Source organism: Manis javanica, chromosome 13 (genome assembly GCF_040802235.1).
Source record: "Manis javanica isolate MJ-LG chromosome 13, MJ_LKY, whole genome shotgun sequence".
Taxonomy (NCBI): domain Eukaryota; kingdom Metazoa; phylum Chordata; class Mammalia; order Pholidota; family Manidae; genus Manis; species Manis javanica.
The window spans coordinates 20,268,926-20,290,372 of NC_133168.1; the positions used below are offsets into that span (position 1 = coordinate 20,268,926).

At 37.8% G+C, this 21,447-nt stretch overlaps 1 protein-coding gene across 1 annotated transcript in view; it reads right to left on the bottom strand.

The window, feature by feature from the left end:
* Nucleotides 1–21,447, bottom strand: part of LOC118972177 (centrosomal protein of 162 kDa-like) — an 82,514-nt gene that overhangs the window by 11,920 nt on the left and 49,147 nt on the right. Inside the window, 10 exon segments of the mRNA XM_073219453.1 lie at nt 1,825–2,477; nt 5,354–5,452; nt 5,454–5,567; nt 8,730–8,834; nt 9,559–9,722; nt 10,953–11,079; nt 13,495–13,600; nt 15,440–15,552; nt 17,304–17,376; nt 17,670–17,737. Coding sequence (XP_073075554.1) covers nt 1,825–2,477; nt 5,354–5,452; nt 5,454–5,567; nt 8,730–8,834; nt 9,559–9,722; nt 10,953–11,079; nt 13,495–13,600; nt 15,440–15,552; nt 17,304–17,376; nt 17,670–17,737 — 1,622 coding nt within the window.

Genomic DNA, 21,447 nt, shown 5'->3' on the forward strand with positions numbered 1-21,447 from the left:
AAACACACTGACAATACTAAAAAAATTCCCAATTAAGTTTAGGACAATTTATAGGAAAAATCTTTATTTTAAATTATTTCTAGGAAAACATGTGATTCCTTCCAGACAGCTCCACTGCTACTATTGCATTCAGGACTAAAGAAACAAGGTTTCAGTTTGGAGGCAGTATAGTTGCCACGATGATTCAGTCGCGTGTGGCTGCGAATCAATCAGTAAGCATTTGTTGGGCGCTCCGGATGCTCATTCTGCTCCTACACCAGGTTGCAGAGTAAGTGTGATTTTATATCAGTTCCCGGGCGCTACAAGGCTGTGTGCGGACAGTGCTTTCTCGGTACACATCACAGGTCACCCAGGAGTCGGAAGTGGGAGCAGGACACTTCCTGCGAAGCTCAGGGAAGTATTTGGTGGAAGAAGTAGGGCTTGAAACATTCAAGAGGCAGCGAGTACAGTGAGCCCCACAGTGGAGTATTAGACCAGTGATGGGGACTCGTGACACCAGGCAGAGAAATTCAGTCTTGATTCTTCAGGAAGCTGGGAGTCAGTGGAGAACAGAGTAACTCAGACACAGGAGTGCTTAAAGAATACTAATGGTTTTTAAGCAAGACGAATGGGGGAGACAGCAACCAAAACCAAGGTGGTCAGGGTGGGGCACCGGCTGGCGTACTAGGGAGGCCGCTGCACTGTAGTTCAGAGGAAAGAAAGATGAGACCTATTTCTAAAGTACCCCATAAACTGAACCCAAGAAATGAAGGAAGTAAAGCTGCGCCTGGCAATTGAAAAAATATGGTTATAAACAGAGATGAGGAAGCTGGGAGGAGGACCTAGTTCACAGGTAGAAAAGATAATATTTGAGATACAAGAGGAAGAATCCAAAGGAAAAAATATATATACACATGTATATGAACCCAGGGAAGAGAACAAGTCTTGCAAAGTAAATCTAACGTCATGGCTCATAAAAGCCATATGAGTGATGAGTTTAGCAATGGAGAAAAATAAACAGAAAGTCTAAAACTGAAACCGTGGCAGAAAGTCGGATTTTCAAGGAGGGTGAATGAGAGTCAGGAGTCAGTTAAAGGGAAGAGAAAAGGAATTTCGGTCAGAGCTGCTGAGTCATGGAGGCTAAGGGAGGAAACCGTTTCAGGAAAGGCAGTGTGGTCAACAAAGTCACGGAAAACTACGCTGACCCAGAAAGGTCGTTCCTGAGGATGAGAGCCGTATTTAAGAATAAGTGAGGCAGAAATAAAAGAAGCTGCTGGCAGCAAAGTGGTGCTGAAAGAGGACCAGCACTTGGTTTGATCAAGTGCAAAGGTCTGAGCATGTGGGGCGGCTCAGGGGAGAGGCCGTGGATAGTATCTGAGACTCTGGGGAAGCAAGGGATGAGCAGACACGTTCCTCAAGGAATGAATGGGTGTGATCACTAGACTAATAAGAAGAATTATTTGGGAAAAGAGGACCTTTTCCTGTTAGAATATCACTAGTTTTAATAGTGGCTATTTTGTGACAGCATTTTCCTGTGGTAATTATAAATTATTATACTCGTTTGTAAGAGGGCCCAATGGGTCAGCTTATCAACACCATTTGGACACTAGCAGAAAAACAGGACTGGTCAGCCCAAGTGCATGGTTTGGTTTGACGTGGAGAGTCCAGTTCATCGGATTCTGGGCAGAGGTAGAGGATCTCACTCTGAAACAGATCTATGCTTAGCAATGTGATTTGGTAATAAATTCAGTTAAGGGTCAAACAAATTACCGGAAGAAATACATCTTACAATTTTCAATTTTTTATCTTTTCATGTCCCCATGTATTTTTGAATTCACATTTTACCTTTTCATGGAGTCTTCAAATTGACTCATTGCTATATCAGATTTCATCTGCAGCTCATTCCTCTCTACAGTTAACCTCTGCAGTTCACTTTTCAATCTGCAGTTTTCCTGTAAAACCTCTGAAAGATGGGAACCTGTAAAAGCATCTGGTTGGTAAAGTCTGCCCCCCAGCGCTGCAGAGGAGGAGAGCACGTCCCCTTTCCCTGCAGGCACGCCTTTCTTCACCCTGTTTGTAGTCGCTTCCTCTCTGCCCTGGGAACTCTGACTAGAGAGAATCGTCCTTCTCTCCTTCTGAAGCCTCTCCACGGTTTTTGAAAGGTCTTGTATTTCTCTCCCCTTTGCAGCCAGCTCCTCATTAAGCCTCATCAATTTAGCTTTGGCATGAGCCTGTTCCACCTGGAATTCTATAGACTGGAAATCTTTATCATCTTTCAATCTTTTTTTTTTGAGTCCCAATTCAGCTTTCTGATGTTTAAGAATTCCTATCTGAGCTTCAAGGTTTCTTACAGTGACTTGATGGGCTTCCTTCATGTCGCTGAGTTCCTTCTCTAGTGCTTTAACTCTGGAGAGGTCCCCACGCTGTTTCTGAGGTGCTCCCCTCAATCTGGAGGCAAGTAGCTGCTCTTGCTCCTCTAGTCTCTGTTCATACCGAATCTGAAAGGAAAGAATCCATGTAATGCCAAACCACTGCTACACATTTCACTAGTCACTGAAGGCCTGCGTTTTCCCATTCATTCATTCAGGCAGTCATCACATATCCTGATGCCTCCAATTCCATGTTCCTTGCTTGAGTCTGTTATGTATTGAAATCCCAGTCTTAGAAGGTCATACCATTGTATATTCTCAAGGTATTTTATATAATTTCATAAGTAACTTGTTTCATAAACATTACATTAGATATTTTGCTTTATAAACACTACATTAGACATTCTGTATACCCCAGAACTTATTTTAAATCTCACAATCAAACTTATTATTGTGTATCCTTCTCTATGCAAACTATACTCTGATGATGAATAGCGAAAGCAACTGCTGGTATTGAAGTCTTTAAGAAATAGCACAGTTTCAACTTTCTAACATCGACTTAGAAATCTCCTAGGTAGTAAGTCAGCTTGGAATTTATTTACTGGAGCTTTAGTATTGTAAAAGTAATAATCTATTACTTTACTCTGTGTAGGGAGGTGCAGTAGTGTTTGTTCATTTACTTAATGAGTATTTATTGAGTTACTGCTGAATGCCAGGCACTGTGCCAGATTCTAGAGGGAAAGAAAGTTAGTTCTTGCCTTACGAGTTCCTGGCCTGATTAAGGAGAGTGACACAGCAGTAGCTGCAGAGTCCTGTGACTGGGATGGTGGGCCTCCTGATGCAGGGGGGACGAGGCACCTGAGTTATCTGGATGTCTGAGCGAAGGTGGGCAGAATACACATTTAAGTTCAGCCATGAGGGATGAGTATAAATTTGGGGAAAAGTGGAGGCAGGGACATTTTGGAAGTAGGAAGAGCCGTATAAAGACAAGCAAGTGGTTGGTGTGTACTGGGAATCAGAAATGAAAGAGGAACAGGCAGGAAGTAACCAGGGCAGGAGTGAGATGTGGTCAGGGACTGCAAACAAGAAAAATGGATGGGTAGATTTAGATATATAAAAATGGGGTCATGGGTTGGAATTTATGCCTCTTTTTGGTCAGTGGAATATTAACTGTAATTATTGCAATCATTTCTTGAGTGTCTGCTGTGCTCCAGGTATGACACAAGGGCTTTACATACACTCTGGCACTCAATCCTCCTGATAACCTTACAAATTTTGGATTAACTAGTTAAAGTGTTTGAGCATCTACTCTGTGTCAGGTACTTTGCTGAGTGGTGGAATACAACAGAGAGCAAAAGTGGGGTGGTTGTGACTCCCAGAAGCTGGATGCGGAGAGGTCACTCACGATCCTCCAGATGGGGTGGATGCAGTGGAGGGGAGGGGTGCGGATGCAGTGCTTATAGAGGGAATCTATCTGCCTGCGAGTCCAGGGAAGGCTTCACAGGGGAAGCAATGCTTGTTTTGAGAGCTGGACAGGATGCCCTAACTGTGAGAGGGCCGAGAGTACCATCAGAGGGCAGAGTACACAAATTACTGTGGCTGAAAGACACGTGGCAAGGGGGATAAATAGGTCAATGTGAGTGGGCAGCAGACCCATGGCGTGGGGAGGCACTGAGGGGCAAAAAGGGGCCTGGCCATAGGAAGTCATTGAGGGGTATAAACAAAGACAGGTATATATATGTGTGTGTGTGTGTGTGTGTGTGTGTGAGAGAGAGAGAGAGAGAGAGATGACAATATGATTTTGCCTTTGGTGTCAAGAGCTGATTAGAGAATGGGGTGAATGAGGTGGGTATGGGTAGACTAGTGGGGAGGTTCCAACAGTAATTGAGCCATCTTTTATTAATGACGGTAGGAGAGTGACATGGTGATGAAAAGGAATAGAGGAACTGAAAGAAACTTAGGAGTAAAAGTGGCATAATTAACAGTACATCAGAGGCTAAGTTAGGGAAGCTGAAAACTGGGTGGTTAAAGGAGGAGAGCAACTCAGAATTTAGGGAAGTGAAAAAAGAAAATGAACCAGGTAAGCGGCAGAAAGATTTGAGGAGGGTGGGGTAAAGGAAGGCCCCCCTCCTTGGTAAGACCTTAACTAGCAGGCCAAGGAACTTCCTGGTTTTCAACCTTTTCCTGTTTCTGAAACTTAGCATTCTACCACCGTTGCGTCTCTGAGGACAGAAACCCATGAGGAATGAGGTCCGCGTCCTAGAGGCAACGCAGCGCGAAGTTGGAGGCTTTGCTCTGCGTCTCGCCAGCGGCAGAACCTCGGGCGGGAGTTAAACTGCGAACATCTCAGGTCCCTGATCTGCAAAGTGAGTCAGCAGGATCTATTTCTCACAGGTGATTGGAAAGATTACACTGGATGGACCAAAACGCCTGTGAAAGCGTCCGGCATGAATTACTACAGAGACCATGCGCTCAACAAGCTCTTAGGAAGTAAATTAAGTATCACATCCTGTTTCATATTTGGTCATTGCGGCACTTGTACTTTCTGATACATTCCTGATGAGCACTCAGAAAACTCAGTAAGACATTTGCAGCAGACACTGCCCTGCCTCTTGTATTCTAAAAATTTACTCTCTGTCCCATTCCCTCTCCGTTGTCCAGGTAAATTCGGACAAATGTTTTCAACCACAGTAATTCAGAAAAATATTTACACTGAATATGTAACAGATGTTTTACTCTGTCTTTTCATGACTTAATTTCAAATAATTCTAATATCACTGAGAGGGGCTTATGTAAAGATTGTCCTTTGCTTGATTATTCCATGTTGGAAATAAAAAGTTGCTGACGGAAAACAAAAAGGACGGACCTAGTTTTCCTTCGCATCTGTTAACACTCAAAGGTTTCGTGGGAAAGGACGATCGCAGCTATTTGTTACAATGCCGTCTAAGAAGCCTCCGGTCCTCTTGGTACCTCTGAGCCCGTCATCACGGCTACTTGGTGCTGACCTTCATTTTCTGAAACTGTTGTTCCATGGTACAAAGGCTTTTCTTTGCTTCTTCATCTTTGCCCTCCAGATCAGCTTCCACTATTTTTATCCTTTTTTCCCATAAATTCTACTGTATTTCTGCCCACTGTATCACCAGCTGCTGATGCACCCAATATTAAAGCAGGTAAAGAACTGGGAAATCTTCTCTTTAGAATTCCTTCCATTTCCTTCACCTATTAAAATATTTTTGTACATTTGTAAGGTCTGATGTATATTAAAATTAAGCAGTTTAATGCATAAAACTTACATTATACTATATCAATCATGTTTAGATTTCAAAGAGATGTTTAATCTATTTTAAAATGATGTCTTTCAATTAGGAAGCAAGGAGGAATAGGTGATATTTAATGATGTCTTTACAACACTTCTCATTCAGTCTACCATGACACAGCACATGGTCTTTCTGTAAGCTGGAACTGCACCAGGGTCCACAGAGATTAGAGCTGGCTATTATACATGCATATATGTGTATATCTGTTTCTGCTAAAGATATTATGATTTAAGATATCTTTGGAAAACATGTGAGCATCAAATGACATTTCTCCCGGTAAAATGTGTAGGTAGCAGAGCATATAGTAAGGGCTTGATAATGTTGGCTTTTATTATAACCTGGTCTCAAAAATGATGTTTCCTAAGACAAGATAGGTTGCTGGTGCTGAAAATCCTATTTACAGACTGAACATTGTTCATGTTAGGTATTTAAGGGTCACATCATTTGCAAAACTAATAGCAAATATTTCCATTCATAAAGATTGCTTGCACATTCATACATGTAATGGAAATTGGGATATAAATACAAATATTTATACAGATAAAAATATTGATAATTACATCTGCAAAATTTTCAGTTTTGCTTCCTCTGGTATTAAAAAACTAGTAATTAGATGTGAGCATGTAAAGATATATACATGCTTATACCATGTATATTGAAAAGAGACAGATTTTTTTTAAATCAGTGTTTTAATATACTTATAATTAATGCATTCACTGAAAATTTTAAGACACATTTTCAACCTAATTTTGATATCTTGAAATGTATATTACAGTTTTGGGGAAAATTAGATTTTATTGGTAGCTTCTTTGATTTGCTTTTTAATATTATTCTTTGGTTACAGATATCAGTGTGGCTGTCATACAAAGTAAAAATTTTTTAAATTCTCACTGGAAATTAACCTGTGAAATACTATATTAAATAAAAGCATGAATGAATGCATGTAACCTGAAATTTTCATTGTAACATGCAATTCCAATTAGCTTCATTTTTACTTATGTGCTATTTAGAAAAGAAGATATTTTACTCTATAATTATAATCTATTTTATAATTCATACATATGTATCTATAATCTATTTTATAGTATATATCTATAATCTATTTTAGAATATGGCTCCAAAATGATTCTAGATATTTTGTGACATACATTTATTATAAAATATATATTAATATTACTTAGTCTATAGGCACAGACCTGATCATCTACATTTGCCCTCTTACAGCACTAAATTATGTTTTCTACCTTTATCTTGCATCTACCTACCACTTCAGCATTTTATTAAAAAAATAATAATAATAATAAGGGAGAAATATGGGATTCACATATAAATCAAGTATAAAAATCAAATGAATAATCATATCTGACTTGATTGTTTATAGTTCCTGATGCATGATCAAAACTGAAAGTTTCTGTGATATGACTGCCCTTGCACTGTTCACCATGTAAGAACTTGTTCATTATGCTTCAGAAGATTGGAGACTGTTGGGAATTAGGCTTGGGGTTGATTAATGATTGTGCATTGAGTCCCCTATACAGAATTTTATTGTTGTTAACAACCATTTGGTCAATAAATATGAGAGATGCCCTTTCAAAAAAAAATATATATATATATATAAAGATTTAAAATCATAAGGCTAGAAATGTTCATGGGCACTGAATAAGATCTGAAATGTATATGCAGCAAACTATATAAAATGGTATTAATGAGTAATATTTTAGAAAGATATAATCTAAGATGATTAAGCAATACATTTTAATGAAAGTGTTAATAAAAAGAGTATTTACTTTAATAAAGTATTATATTTCTCATCAATATGGATCACCACTTCAAGTGTTAAGTTTGCTTTTGAAACATGCTTTATTTTTTTATTCTAATACATTCAGCTCTACATTACTTCTCTTGAAGTTACCAGGAGAAGTGGGAGTTTCTTTGGTCTTCTCTCTGTCATAATTCTGTATGTTAAACACTGAAAATTCTTGTTTTTACTCATTTATTTTGACATAGAACTGCTCCCACTTTAAATAAACTGGCTACTCTAAATCTTAAACACTGAAAAAATGCCAAGCAATCCTGGACTACACTTACTTCAGAATATTTCTAGCTCTTCAAACTACCTTTGTCCTGTTTCTTTCCTGGCCACTGAGCCAAACTATCAAATTATACCTTTGATAAAAGAACAGGTCCTGTGAAAGTATCAAAGTTAATATTTTGCTTTTTTTCTTTCTCATAAAACTGGGATAATATTCAGCCCAGTGATGACCTCACTTTTTGGGTTTGTGATGGAATAATACCTGTATGTTTAAGTGTCATGACTTGACTACAGAATCTTGCTCCCTTATGAATGAGGCTGAACATCCTTATTTTGTTTAATATTTAGTTATGAATAAAAGTGTTACTTTATAGTTTTAAAAGTAGAATGAAAAAGTTAATATTTCACCCTAAAAAACTACATCAATGAAAAAAATCTTTACCCTAATCAGTGTACTATGATTTTTGAAGAAGGTCGTCCAGCCACATTGACCATGAAATATTTCTAAGCCTGTACAGTGAACAAGAACTCAAAATTAGGGCCAGCTCTTTGGGAGGCTGCCTGCTGTTTCTAGGGTGTCTCACCTTTCCCGAGCACTACTACCACGGTCCCCGCTCATGGGTCTCCCTTGCTGTATTCCTCTCTCACCTGTCTTTCAACAGAAGGAATTCTAACTCCACACCCAGTGTTTCAGATTTCTACTTCCTTCTTCCCAGATACCTAAAAAGAGCTGGGATGCAAAAATAACTTTCCATCAATAGTTCTACCATCTAATGAGGCACATTAGTCTAAAAACCCTTTATGTATAAAGCCACAGATTATATAAAGTGATGCTGCTTACTACTTTTATTAGTTACTTTAAATATTACATATCAAGTTTATTTAAAGTAGGAGCAGTTCTATATCACAATAAATGAATAAAAACAAGAATTTTCAGGTTAATATATTTTGTAGGAACTCCTGGAGCAAAAGAGAACATAGAAATGCACTATATATGAAATACCTTAATGAAAACTTACCCTGAATACATACTTGTCTCTCTAGATCCTGAATTTTTTTGGCATCAGCTGCTCTATCTTTCAAGTGTATCTTCTGCTGAAGAGACAGATTTCCAGATTCAGCTTTCAGTTTCTCGACCTATCAGTAAGTAAAGAACATATTAAGAAGCATATTTAAAACATAGAGAAACACAAGCAGAGCAGCATGATGGTGGTTCCCTAACTCATACATGAATTCCCAGATGTGGCACTGCATGGAGACAAAGCGGGCAAACAAGCCAAGTCCCTGCTTTCAGGGCACTTACACTCCAGGGAAAGGAGACAGCTGATCAGCTAACAAAGTAAGTCACTCAGTGAATAAAATAACTTCAGAGAGCGACAAGTGCTATGAATAAAATAAAACAGAGTGAAGGCATGGAAAGAGAGTCAGGGAAGACACTGATGGCTGCATTAGATTAGAGAATGTCAGGAAAGGTCTCTCTGGGGAGAAGTTTGAGATGAGACTTGAACAAGGAGTGAGACAAGGGAAGAACCTAGGCCAGAGGCATCAAGTGGAACAGGCTCGGCATGTTCAGGAACCAGGGGGAGGTCTGGTGCGGCTGGGGGACAGTGACTCCTGGGGCTGAGGTACGATGACTGGGCAGGCAGGATCCAGACCACATGGGGCCTGACAGGGCACGGCGAGCAGCTTGGATTTACTCTCAGTCTAATCTAAAATAGGCTACACACCTAAGTGCAACCAAATGTCAAACCAGCAATTTGAGTGAACAGAGTTTAGATATTGATTCTAGAACACTTATAAGGCTAAGAACTAATTATTGAAGGTGAAGGGTCACTGCAGAAATACATTCTGAAATGACTACCTCAAGTTTGAGCTTCTCAATTTCTTCATTTGCTTCTTTAAGCCGAACTGCATCTCTATCCAGAAGTTCCTGATTTTCAGAAAACCACTGTAATCTTTTTTGCAGAAGACTGATTTCCTCTTTATGTGTTTCTTCTAAAATTTTTATTTCACATAATTTTTCACCTATAAGATAAACTCAATAACTTGACTGCAATTTTTCAAAATATGGAAATAAACTATATTAAAATATTTTACATGAAAACCAGTGCTTACCTAATAAAAGCATTATGAAAAAATATGAGGTAAAAAACAACTGATGTGTGCAAGGTGGTGTCTAGTTTAATCTACTATTAGTAAAGAGAGCTAAAGATTGTGTTCATAGTCCAAATTCTTAAACCTGCAGCAAAGTTGACTATGTAGAAATTTTTGATAAATCAACTGTTTTCCCACTCACTTTCATTATAAAAGTAAAGTTATTTCCATGAAAAAATAAATGTTAGACTTGAGAGATAATAAGAATGAAGAATTCCCATAATTATATTAAGAAGTAACAATTGCAAACATTAAAGAACGCCTGTTATGAATGATTTTTTCTAGCACAAAAAACTTACATGATGGATACTATTGTTATTATTATTCTGTTTTACTAGTGAGAAAAGTAAATGTGGTTTTCTTACAAACAGTAGACTTTATTGTACGTATCTTACACTGCAGATTATACCTCCACAGAGGAGAGATCCTTACTTGAGCAGGTAAGGGCTCCTCCGATCCACCTTCCTAGTCCTGTGCTCTCCTGTCTGAAGCTCCAGTCCACAGGTACACTCAGTAACATGCTCATGACACACCCTGGGCAGCTCCCCCCACTCCACTTCTGAATTTTCCCATCTGTCAGGAACTGGCTCAAATGACAGCCTTCCCTTTCTTAAACTCTTACATAGCACCCATATCATGTTTATTTGCAATTTTTAAAATACTAAACTTTTCTGCATTCTTATCTTTGATTTCCCTGGTGGGGAATACCATATTTATCCTTGTGTTTTCTACAAAATTTAGTGCTATTTGTTCATTTGGCAAATAGGTGGGAGCCTATGTTTCAGACCCAGGGATAAACAGACAGACTATGCTCTCAGGAAGGTCACAGTCCAGGTGGGATGGCAGATATGTGAACAACTAAACATAAAATGCCACAAATTCAAAATAATCCTTGATTTTCTTTTATCCTGCAATTACCCCTGCTAAAACCTATTAAATGTACATATGTATTACAACTGATTTGAAAAAAAAGGTCTCTAAAATTAGGATATACTTCAAGGACCAGCATTTTGATCACACTATCCAACTGCTGTTACTTAAATTCAAGAATAAAGAACAGCCATGAATATGAAGGTAAGCTGCTCCAGCCCAGGGTCTTACCTGTGGTATAAGCAATCTGATCCTTGGCCTGGTCTCTCTCTTTCTTCATTTTTTCCAAGTCTACTTCATGAGCTTGTTTGTCCTGTTTCAGTCTTTTGATGTCTTCTAATAAACTTATTTTTTCTTTCTTGATATTCATAAAATTACAAAAGCAAATTATTTCTAACCATAAAAAACTGTGGTATAATCTCTCTTTCACTCAGTCTTTCATAAAAACTGGTGCTAATTATTTTTCCTAAATTTCAGTTCTGATTTTATCACTTCCCACAATTACCAGTAGCTCCCTAGAGCCTACGAGAAAGTTTTAATGATTTAACCCACCGCAGCCTGAAGACCTTCCGATCTGCTCCTCCACCTCCCCTGGATCACTGCGCTGACCTCCTAACCGGTCTGCCTCCTCCGCCTGCAGCAATACAGTCTGCTCTCCTCAGTGGCCACAGGAATTGTGTTAAAGAATCAGTTAAGATCACTCCTCTGTCTGAGGCTCTCTGGCGGCTCCCATCCTCCCAGGGCAAATCCAGAGTCCTCACCACGCCTTTCAGCGTCACGTAACCCAGCCTTGCCCACGCCTCTGACCTCAGCTACTACAGATCTTACCCCTCCACTCCATTTCAGCCAGAGACTGCTGAGTTCTTTGAGCGGACCCAGCACACTCCTGCCCCGAGGTGTCTGCTCTGTGTCCTCTGCCCCCAGATATGTAGGCGGCTCACTTTCTATTCATCAGGATTTCTGCTCAAATGAAGCCCCACGAAGTTCTTTCTAACACAGCAAACCCACTCCTGTTGCTTTATTTTATTTTTGTAATGCTTATCACCACCTTTTATGTACTTACTTAAAATTTACTTGAAAAAAGACATCATGTATTTACTTGAAAGCAGTACTTTATTTTGGTAATCCCTTTATCATAAATGCATAAAAAATGCTTGGCATATCAAAACACTGTTGCATGAATTCTCAATATGCTCTATGTTCCATGCTACTCTTAGCCCCTCTTCCTCTACTTGATAAAAATCATACTTACCCTTCAAAGCTTAGTTCAAATGAGCCTATTCCTGCTATCCCCTCCACTGCATCACCATAAACTTTTCATTGTACCGCTAGTCTAGCATTTATCTCTTTCTGTCTCCTATGACATTGACTTGTGCACAAGCCTCTTCTCTTTATTAGGCAGAAAGCTCTATGGGGACCAAGACTGATTTGTTGCTGCATTAGTTCCCCCATCTGTAGTTTGCCTTCCGAGGTTTCAGTTATGCATGCTGGCTCACGATGGCTTGTTTCTCTGTATAATTTTTAACTGTAGGTAATTATCAGTGGGTTTTTTACCTGTAGGAATACTGTGGGAGCTGGGTTAAGGGTGTATATTCCAAGAGCTGTATATTCCAACAGCACACTTGTAAAAGGTCACTAAAAACAGCCTTTGAATAAAACTAATGCTATGGTTGGAACCTTATGTTTTTTTCAGCCTTCATAAAATATGGTACTCTTTTAACTTGTTAATTTTTTAGGCCTACTGATAGGGAGAGGAAAGTGCACTCACTCTTTAATCATTCTATACATGCATACATACATGCATCAAAAGAAAGTTCCCTAATGGATTCATATTTGAAGCTGTACTTAATATACTACAAAAACCTGTTAAACATCAGTTATCAAACTATGGTATGTTTAGATTTCTATGTAATCTAATTTTATATAATAAATTTCTTCTTAAAGGTGGCATGTAATTGGAATTTTCCTAATGTATACAATCATTCAAATAGACTGGAAGGGCCTTTTAGTTCAGTGGTATGGTTCTTAATGGGAAGGAGTGGGGAGAATTAACTGCCCTCCCACAGGGGATGTTTTGAAATGTGGCAGTAGTTTTGATGGTTAAAATGACTGGTGGGTGCTGTAAGCACATAGTTCCTGGTGACAGGGGTGATAAAAGTTATGCAGTACATGGAATTGTTCTGCTTCAAATAGAATTAACCTGACCAAAATTTCAGAACTTCTGCCATTGATAAATGTGCTCTTGAAAATTCTAGAACCATATGTTTTATAACACAAATCAATAAAAATAGAGAAAAAAATTATGTAGCAGCTATGGCATTTCACATATATGTTAGAAAAATGTGATATAAATAGTTGTAGATACAGTCTCTGCCATTTAGAAGTACACAGTCCACTTAAGGAGACAGGTTAAAAGCTAACGAAACTTTCTATGGTGAATAACCATCTACACATTATTTTCCTATTTTAGACATACATTTCCAATGAGAGATTTGTCTGAATAAGCTGTACATGCCCCAAGCGTGGTGATGCCTCCAGTATGACTCCACGTGGTAAGTGCCTGGCAAGAGGTCAGATTATAAAAAGACGCCATCCAAAACCAGTGTGATGTTGTTTTCTCTACAGTGAGGTCACAAGCTAATCTTGATATTTCTTAATTTTTTAATGGTATGAAATTTAAACATTTACTCATAAAGTAACAAAGTTTTTTACACACATAGGAATTTTTATAATCTTTACTCTCATTGATATTTAAAATCCCTATGCAACTTACCTGTGCCACCCGTAGTTCTGTTAACAGATCTGTAAAACTCCGGTTTCCAGAAGGCTCTGAAGTCTCAGCTACTTGAGATAGGAAATGACTTTGGTGCATCCGCTCTCTGATTTATTTTGAAAAGAAAAAGATTTCATTTTGCTTTTTACAAGGTACTCCATTTGATGCAAAATATTCAATTCTTAAAGATTAAAAGCTGTAGTGGATATTGAAACTATGTGAGATGCTAAGGAAAAAAGCTTATTTAATCTAAAGTTTAAAATACTAAAAGAAGTTATTTTAAGGGAAATTTTAAGTTTAACATGAAAGAATAGAACCTTGAAGTTGTTTTTAAATATATTTTCTCCCAATTCTTAGAGAAAAAAAAAAATCAATGTCCCAGAAAAATGGGCCCCATTTTTCTTATGGTAATGTGTGTTGGTTGTCACATCATTCTAGATTCCTTTCTGCGAAATACAAATTGCCAATTACACGTGGAAACTGACAAATAAAACCAAACACAGTCTACTATTTGGACATTAGAATTGTATTTGTTTTTCCTGAGATACTATAACAAGGAGTTTAGGACTCCATGTAAGAGCATCTAGCCCTAATGCACTAATGAAACATTTAATTGTGAAAGTTCCACTGAGAGCTTCAGTTTTGGATTTTGGAATAGATCTTTTTTAAAAGCTAGACAATATAAGATGACATTTAAAAATACTGAAGCATTGAAAAGAAAGCAGATGTAAATGCTTTCATGCACTGGAACTGGCAGATTATCACAATTGGCCTGGGGTTACGCTTACCAGGATTAAGAGGTATTTTTTCCCCTAATTTACACAGAAGTGCCCTTACTTGCCACCGTGTACTGTCTAGCTTTGTATATACAAGGTGTGCCTTTTGCTATTTTTGCATAAAGATCAGCTGGAGCTGGCAGCAACCCTGCCTCTTACTCCCTAGGTTATCTAACAAAAGAATGAAGGAAATATGTGCATAAACAGAAAGTTCATGACATTCATCGCCAAAGAAGTTCCTCCAATAGCAGTCCTATCTGAGTGATTAGGTATTTATGAAAATCCAAATCAGCAGTCATTTCCTAAAAGAAGGTAGTACCCTGACTTGCCCATGTTTGCGGATCCGGCCTTTTACCTAACATGTTAAAGTCGGACGGAGTAACATCCAAAAGATCTTACAGTCCGAACTACGACGCCTAAGTAGGGCTGGTGCTCCACCGGCCTGCCACGCTGAACATTGGTCGACAACTCAGAAGTTCTCTTCCTCTGGAGAAATGCCTTCAGCCCACTGAGAGCCCTGCCCCACGGCCTGGGGAATATCCCCCAGCCCCTTCCTGGGGCATACCTCAGCCGGTGGTATAAAAGACGAGGGGTATAAAAGGCTGCCCCCCTTGCCTCAAGCAGAGACCAACTCTGTGGGACAGTCTGTTCTCCCAAGCTTCCGGTGAGAGCAGAATGAAACCAGTCTCCAGCTGAGACCATATGCTTACTTGCCTTCCCCCCACCCCATCTTGCTTCTCTTATTCCCTTTCTCCTGGATGTTATCCACTAGGAGATGACCTCCACAAGGATCCTTGCCTCAGGCTCTACTACTGTGGTATGGAACCTCTCCTAAGACATTACGTGATATTGTATGATACATACTTTTCATTATTGTTAATCCCATGGTTCCTTAGGAAATGTTAAGCATCTCAGGCTTAATGACTGATCAAGAAGAATACTGTATATTCAGTTTCCTAAAACTGATAATCAAACTCAAATATGAATAGGCTGAAAATACCAAGGTATCCACTAATCATTTAACACTAAGACAAACCCACTGAATATTAAAATATAAAAGTTACAAAACTATAAATCTTCATTCTTAGTAAAAATAAATGTATTCTTAATATAATAATAAGACACTTAGAAATAGTCTGTTCGGTTCTAAGAATTTAAAAAGGACTTACTTTAAGGAAGCTAACTCGCTGAATAAACCGTGGTTTTCCTTGAACATTCGCTCCTCATTTTTCTTGTTTTGTTCTTGGAGATCTTTCACTTGATTATACAGTCTTTCATTTTCCTTCATAAATAGAAAATCACATATAGTTAAAAGTTGCTAGTACTTATAAAACATAAGTATATATGCTCACAACAGCTATATCCTTTAAACATTTTTAAAGTCTTTTAAAATTTTCAGTTTTTCAGTAAGCAAAATCTTTTTCAAACTACTTATATCATCTCAGAAAAAAAGTTTTACCTGAAAACAATTCTTCCCAAAATGTTTTCTTGGAAAAAAAGGTTGCAAAAATGCCCGGAGTCAAAGGGCCTTATGTCAGTGTTTGCACATTTCACAGGAGTAAGTGGGTGAGTGGCTGTAGGAATAAGCACATTCTGACTGTGGGGACCAGGGGTGGAAAGGTCGGGGGGACTATCTGCACCCTCTTTTTTCTGTTTCTGGCTTGGTTTCCCACAATGAAGAAAATGAAGAAATTGGTTATAGTCACACTGGGCGTTCATGTTTCTGGAACTTTCTGTGACCAAACTTAGAGACTGGATATTTCTGAAAACGTCAGGATGAGGGAGAGCAAGGACTAGACCCAGTTTACCCCCAGCCTTGAGTGACTCAAACTGAGATCAGAAAGTACCAATCTGTGCTAAGGTGCTCTGGGTTATTAACCTCTTTAAGAACCTGATGAAAATCAAGGACCTTTGAAGATCTAATGAAAACCATGCACTATCTTACTGTATCTGGCCTAATGCCTGGCAGATGATCTGTGCTTAATATTTGTAGAATTAGTGAAAACCAGAAAAAAATATAAATATATACACAGATACATAAATTTTGTGTTATCTTTGTGGGAGAGGGTAGCTAGCATGTTAATGGGTCTGTGAAATCCTTAAAAATGCATGTTCTAAATGGCATGATCAGAATGGTGGGCAAAGGGTATGGAAGATTCTCACAAACTTCAGGGCATTGTGTCTTTTAAAATCAGTACTCCACAGGTAATAAATGTAATCACTGACACTGGAATGCTTTCTCTGGATGTTCCTGGAAGACAATTCTTGTTATTGACAGGCTTGATTCTTAGGCTATGCTGTCAAAGGAGAAAAAGATGAGAGAGAAAGGGAGGGATTTAAAAAAAAAAGGGAGTGGTGGGGAAGAAACTGAGATGAAATCTCAGGCTAGAGATCACTAAATCTGTCCCGGCCAACTGTCAGGTCAACATCACCAAGGATCCGTCACGGTTTGCAAATGTCTGCCTTCTGCAGGACACAAAGATTTTCTCTAATTCATTTTTCACTCATAGTGCAAATGCCAATTGATTTCAGATTTGTATTTCTGAATATATCAAAACATTCCACTGAAAAGTGTTATAGAAAACTAAAGAAAATTGGGATAGTTTTAAGGAAATGGCTATTTAAAAAAACAGGCAACATTCATTAGCTAGTTACTGTGTGCCAGGCACTAAGAGGTTGGTTTGCACTGTCTTATTTTCATTTCACAAACTCCTTATGAGGCACCTATTACTATCATCATACTCAATTTCACAAATGAGGAAACTGGGTTATATGAAAGTTAAAGTGATTTGCCCAAGGCTGCACAGCAGGTGGTGGAGCTAAGACCAAATGAGATTCTTTGAATGCAAACCCATGCTCTTAACCACTTGAATTCTGTTCATGAAAAAGTTCAGACTAGTCAAATTATTGCTTCCTCATATTTTCCAGAATTGCCATTACCTGTTAAATGAGCACAGGAATACTTTAATATGCTTAGTTTTATAACCAAAGGATCTCAAGAACAAATTTTACTTTTGCGAAGAGTCACCTTACCTGTTGATATCCCTGAAGGAGTGTCTCCTGTTCTTGTATTTCTTTTTGGATTTGCTTCAGTTTTTCTTCAGTTGTTTCTTCAAAATGTAACCACCTCTGTTTTTGGTCAATGGATCAATGACCAAAAACAGAGATCAAGCATATATGGAGACAAATAAAAACAACTCAACACCCCAAAACATATGGGATACAGTGAAGGCAGTTCTAAGAGGAAGTTATACTGCAATCAATACAGGCCTACCTCAAGAAAAAACAATCCCAAATAGTCTAACCTACAGTTAATGAAGCTAGAAAAAGAACAAATGAGGCCCGAAGTCAGTAGAAGGGACATAATAAAGATCAGAGCAGAAATGAATAAAATTGAGAACAGGATCAGTTGTTTCTTCAAAATGTAACCACCTCTGTTTTTTGTTTGTTTTTTCAAAGTTACTTAACTTTGAGAAAATGCAAAAATTGTTTTTTCATTTGGAAGGAAATGATTGAGAAGTGAGGAACAGTAAGAAAACTCAAAGTGCAAAGGCCTAATACTATCTTATAACCACTATGGAATCAACATAATCATAGTTAAATAATATGAATAGAAACATCTGAAATGGAGTCAGGAATGTCAAAGGGCCCTAAAATAAGGCTGAGAGGCCTTGGGGAAGTTGGTCTTATGCACGTCCATAACTAGATGGAACATGAATTTCTGCACTGTGCTAACTAGAAGTGGCTACGTCCTGTTGCAGTCTCAGAATGAGGCTTATTTTGCTGAACTCCAATCTAGCAACTAACACAGTGATCTATCCTATATGGAGCAAAACTAGTTATTTTGCCTAGGCCATTATAACTCTTTCTATACAACTTACCTAAGACTGCTTTTCTTTTTTTGAATAAAACTGTCTTTCAACACCAAGACATATAATAATTAAAATGGTAAAGATCAAGGACAAGGAGAGAGTATTAAAAGTGGCCAGAGTAAGAAAAAAGATCAAGTAAAAAGGAAAGCACATCAGGCTATCTGCAGACTTCTCAGCAGAAACCTTATAGGCCAGAAGGGAGGGGGCATGATATATTTAATGCAATGAAACAGAAGGGCCTTGAACAAAGAATAATGTATCCAGCAAGATTATCATTTAAATTTGAAGCAGGGATTAAACACTTTCCAGATATGTAAGAGTTGAGGGAATTTACATCCCATAAATCATCCTCCACAGTGTATTTTAAAGGGACTGCTATAGATGGAAGTGCTCCTAAGGCTAAACAACTGCCATCAGAGAAAATAAAACCACAGTAAAGGAAGTAGACCAGTTAATTACAAAGCAAATCCAAAATTGAATCAACTCCACAAAGTTAGTCAAGGGATACCCAAAGAGTACAGAATAGGATACCTAATATGTAAAGACTGGAGGAGGAAAAAGAAGAAGGGGGTAAAAAATGAACCTTTAGATTGTGTGTGTAATAGCATAATAAGCGAGTTAAGAAAGACCATTAGATAGTAAGGAAACTGCCCTTGAACCATTGGTAACCACAAATCTGAAGCCTACAATGGCAATAAGTACATATTTATTGATAATCACCCTAAATGTAAATGTACTGAATGCACCAATAAAAAGACACAGAGTTACAGATTGGATAAGAAAACAAGACCCATCTATATGCTGCCTACAAGACACTCACTTCAAACCCAAAGACATACACACAGACTGAAAGTAAAGGGATGGTTAAAAGATAATTCATGCAAAAAATAGGGAGAAAAAATCAGGAGTAGCAGTACTTATGTCAGACAAAATAGATTTCAAAACAAAGAAAGCAGTAAGAGACAAAGAAGGACATCACACAATGATAAAGGCATCAGTCCAACAAGAGGATATAACCATTATAAATATCTATGCACCCAATATAGGAGTATAGGCACACCTAAATATGTGGAACAAATACTAACAGAATTAAAGGGGGAAACAGAATGCAATACATTCATTTTAGGAGACTTTAATACACCACTCACTCCAAAAGACAGATTAATCAGACAGAAAAAATGTAAGGAGACAGAGGCAATAAACAATGCATTAGAACAGATGTACCTAACAGACATCTACAGAATTCTACACCCAAAAGTAATAGGATACACATTCTCCTCAACTGTACATGGAATATTTTCAAGAACACATCATATACTAGGCCACAAAAAGAGCCTCAGTAAATTCAGAATGATTGAAATTGGGCCACTCAGCTTCTCAGACCACAAGGGAATGAAACTAGAAATAAATTATGCAAAGAAAACTAAAAAGCCCAGAAACACATGGAGGCTTAATCATGTGCTTCTAACTAATCAATGGATCAATGACCAAAAACAGAGATCAAGCAATAATATGGAGACAAATAAAAATAACTCAATACCCCAAAACATATGGGATACAGTGAAGGCAGTTCTAAGAGGAAATTATACTGCAATCAATACAGGCCTACCTCAAGAAAAAACAATCCCAAACAGTCTCACCTACAGTTAATGAAGCTAGAAAAAGAACAAATGAGGCCTGAAGTCAGTAGAAGGGACATAATAAAGATCAGAGCAGAAATAAATAAAATTGAGAAGAATAAAACCACACACAAAAAAATCAATGAAAGCAGGAGCCAGTTCTTTGAGAAAATTAACAAAATAGTCTAGCCAGACTTATCAAGAAAAAAAGAGTGTATAAACAAAAACAGAATCAGGAGAAAGGAAAAGTCACTATGGACACCATGGAAATATAAAGAATTATTAGAGAATATTATGAAAAATTATATCATAACAAACTAGACAACCTAGAAGAAGTGGACAACTTTCTAGAAAAATACAACCTTCCAAGACTGACCCAGGAAGAAACAGAAAGTCTGAACAGACCAATTACCAGTAATGGAATTGAACTGGCAATCAAAAAACCCCCAACAAAAATCCATCATCAGATGGCTTCACAGCTAGATTTTACCAAATATTTAAAGAGGAGCTAATACTCACCCTATTTAAAGTATTTCAATAAGTAGAAGAGGAGGGAATACTTTCAAACTCATTCTATGAAGCCATCATCACTCTAATACCAAAATGAGAGAAAGGTACCACAAAAAAGAAAATTACAGACCAATATCCCTGATGAAAACAGATGCAAAAATCCTCAACAAAATATTAGCAGAATATTTTGAATTCAAAAATACATAAAAAAGATCACCCATCATAATCAAGCAGATTTATTCCAGGGATAAAAAGATGGTACAATATTTGAAAGTCAATCAACATCATCCACCACATCAAGAAAAAGAAGGACAAGAATCACATGATCATCTCAATAGACACTGAAAAAGCATTTAAAAAAATTCAACATCCATTCATAATAAAAACTCTCAACAAAATGGGTAGGGAGGGCAAGTATCTCAACATAATAAAGGCCATATATGATAAAACCAGAGCCAACATCATACTTATCCACCAAAAGCTTAAAGCTTTTCCTCTAAGATAGGGAACAAGAAAGATAAGGATGCCCACTCTCACTACTTTCATTCAACATAGTACTGGAGGTCCTAGCCATGGCAATCAGACAACAAAAAATAATAAAAGGCACCCGGATTGGTAAGGAAGAAGTTAAACTGTCACTGTTTGCAGATGATATGACATTGTACATAAAAAACCCTAAAGAATCCACTCCAAAACTACTAGAACTAATAACTGAATTCAGCAAAGTTGCAGGATACAAAATTAATACACAGAAAGCTGTTGCATTCGTATATACTAATGATGAACTAGCATAAAAAGAAATCAGAAAAAGAATTCCATTTACAACTGCATCAAAAAGAATAAAACAGCTAGGAATAAACCTAACCAAGGAGGTGAAAGACCTATATACCCTGAAAACTGCAAGACACCTATGAGAGAAATTAAAGAAAAAAACCAATAAATGGACAGGAAGAACTAATATTGTCAAAATGGCCTTCCTGCCTAAAGAAATCTACAGATTCAATGCAATCCTAATAAAATACCAAAAGCATCCTTCAATGAACTAGAACAAATAGTTCTAAAATTCATATGGAACCACAAAAGACCCCAAATAGCCAAAGCAATCCTGAGAAGGAAGAACAAAGCTGGAGGGATTATGCTCCCTAACTTAAAGCTTTACTACAAAGCCACAGTAAT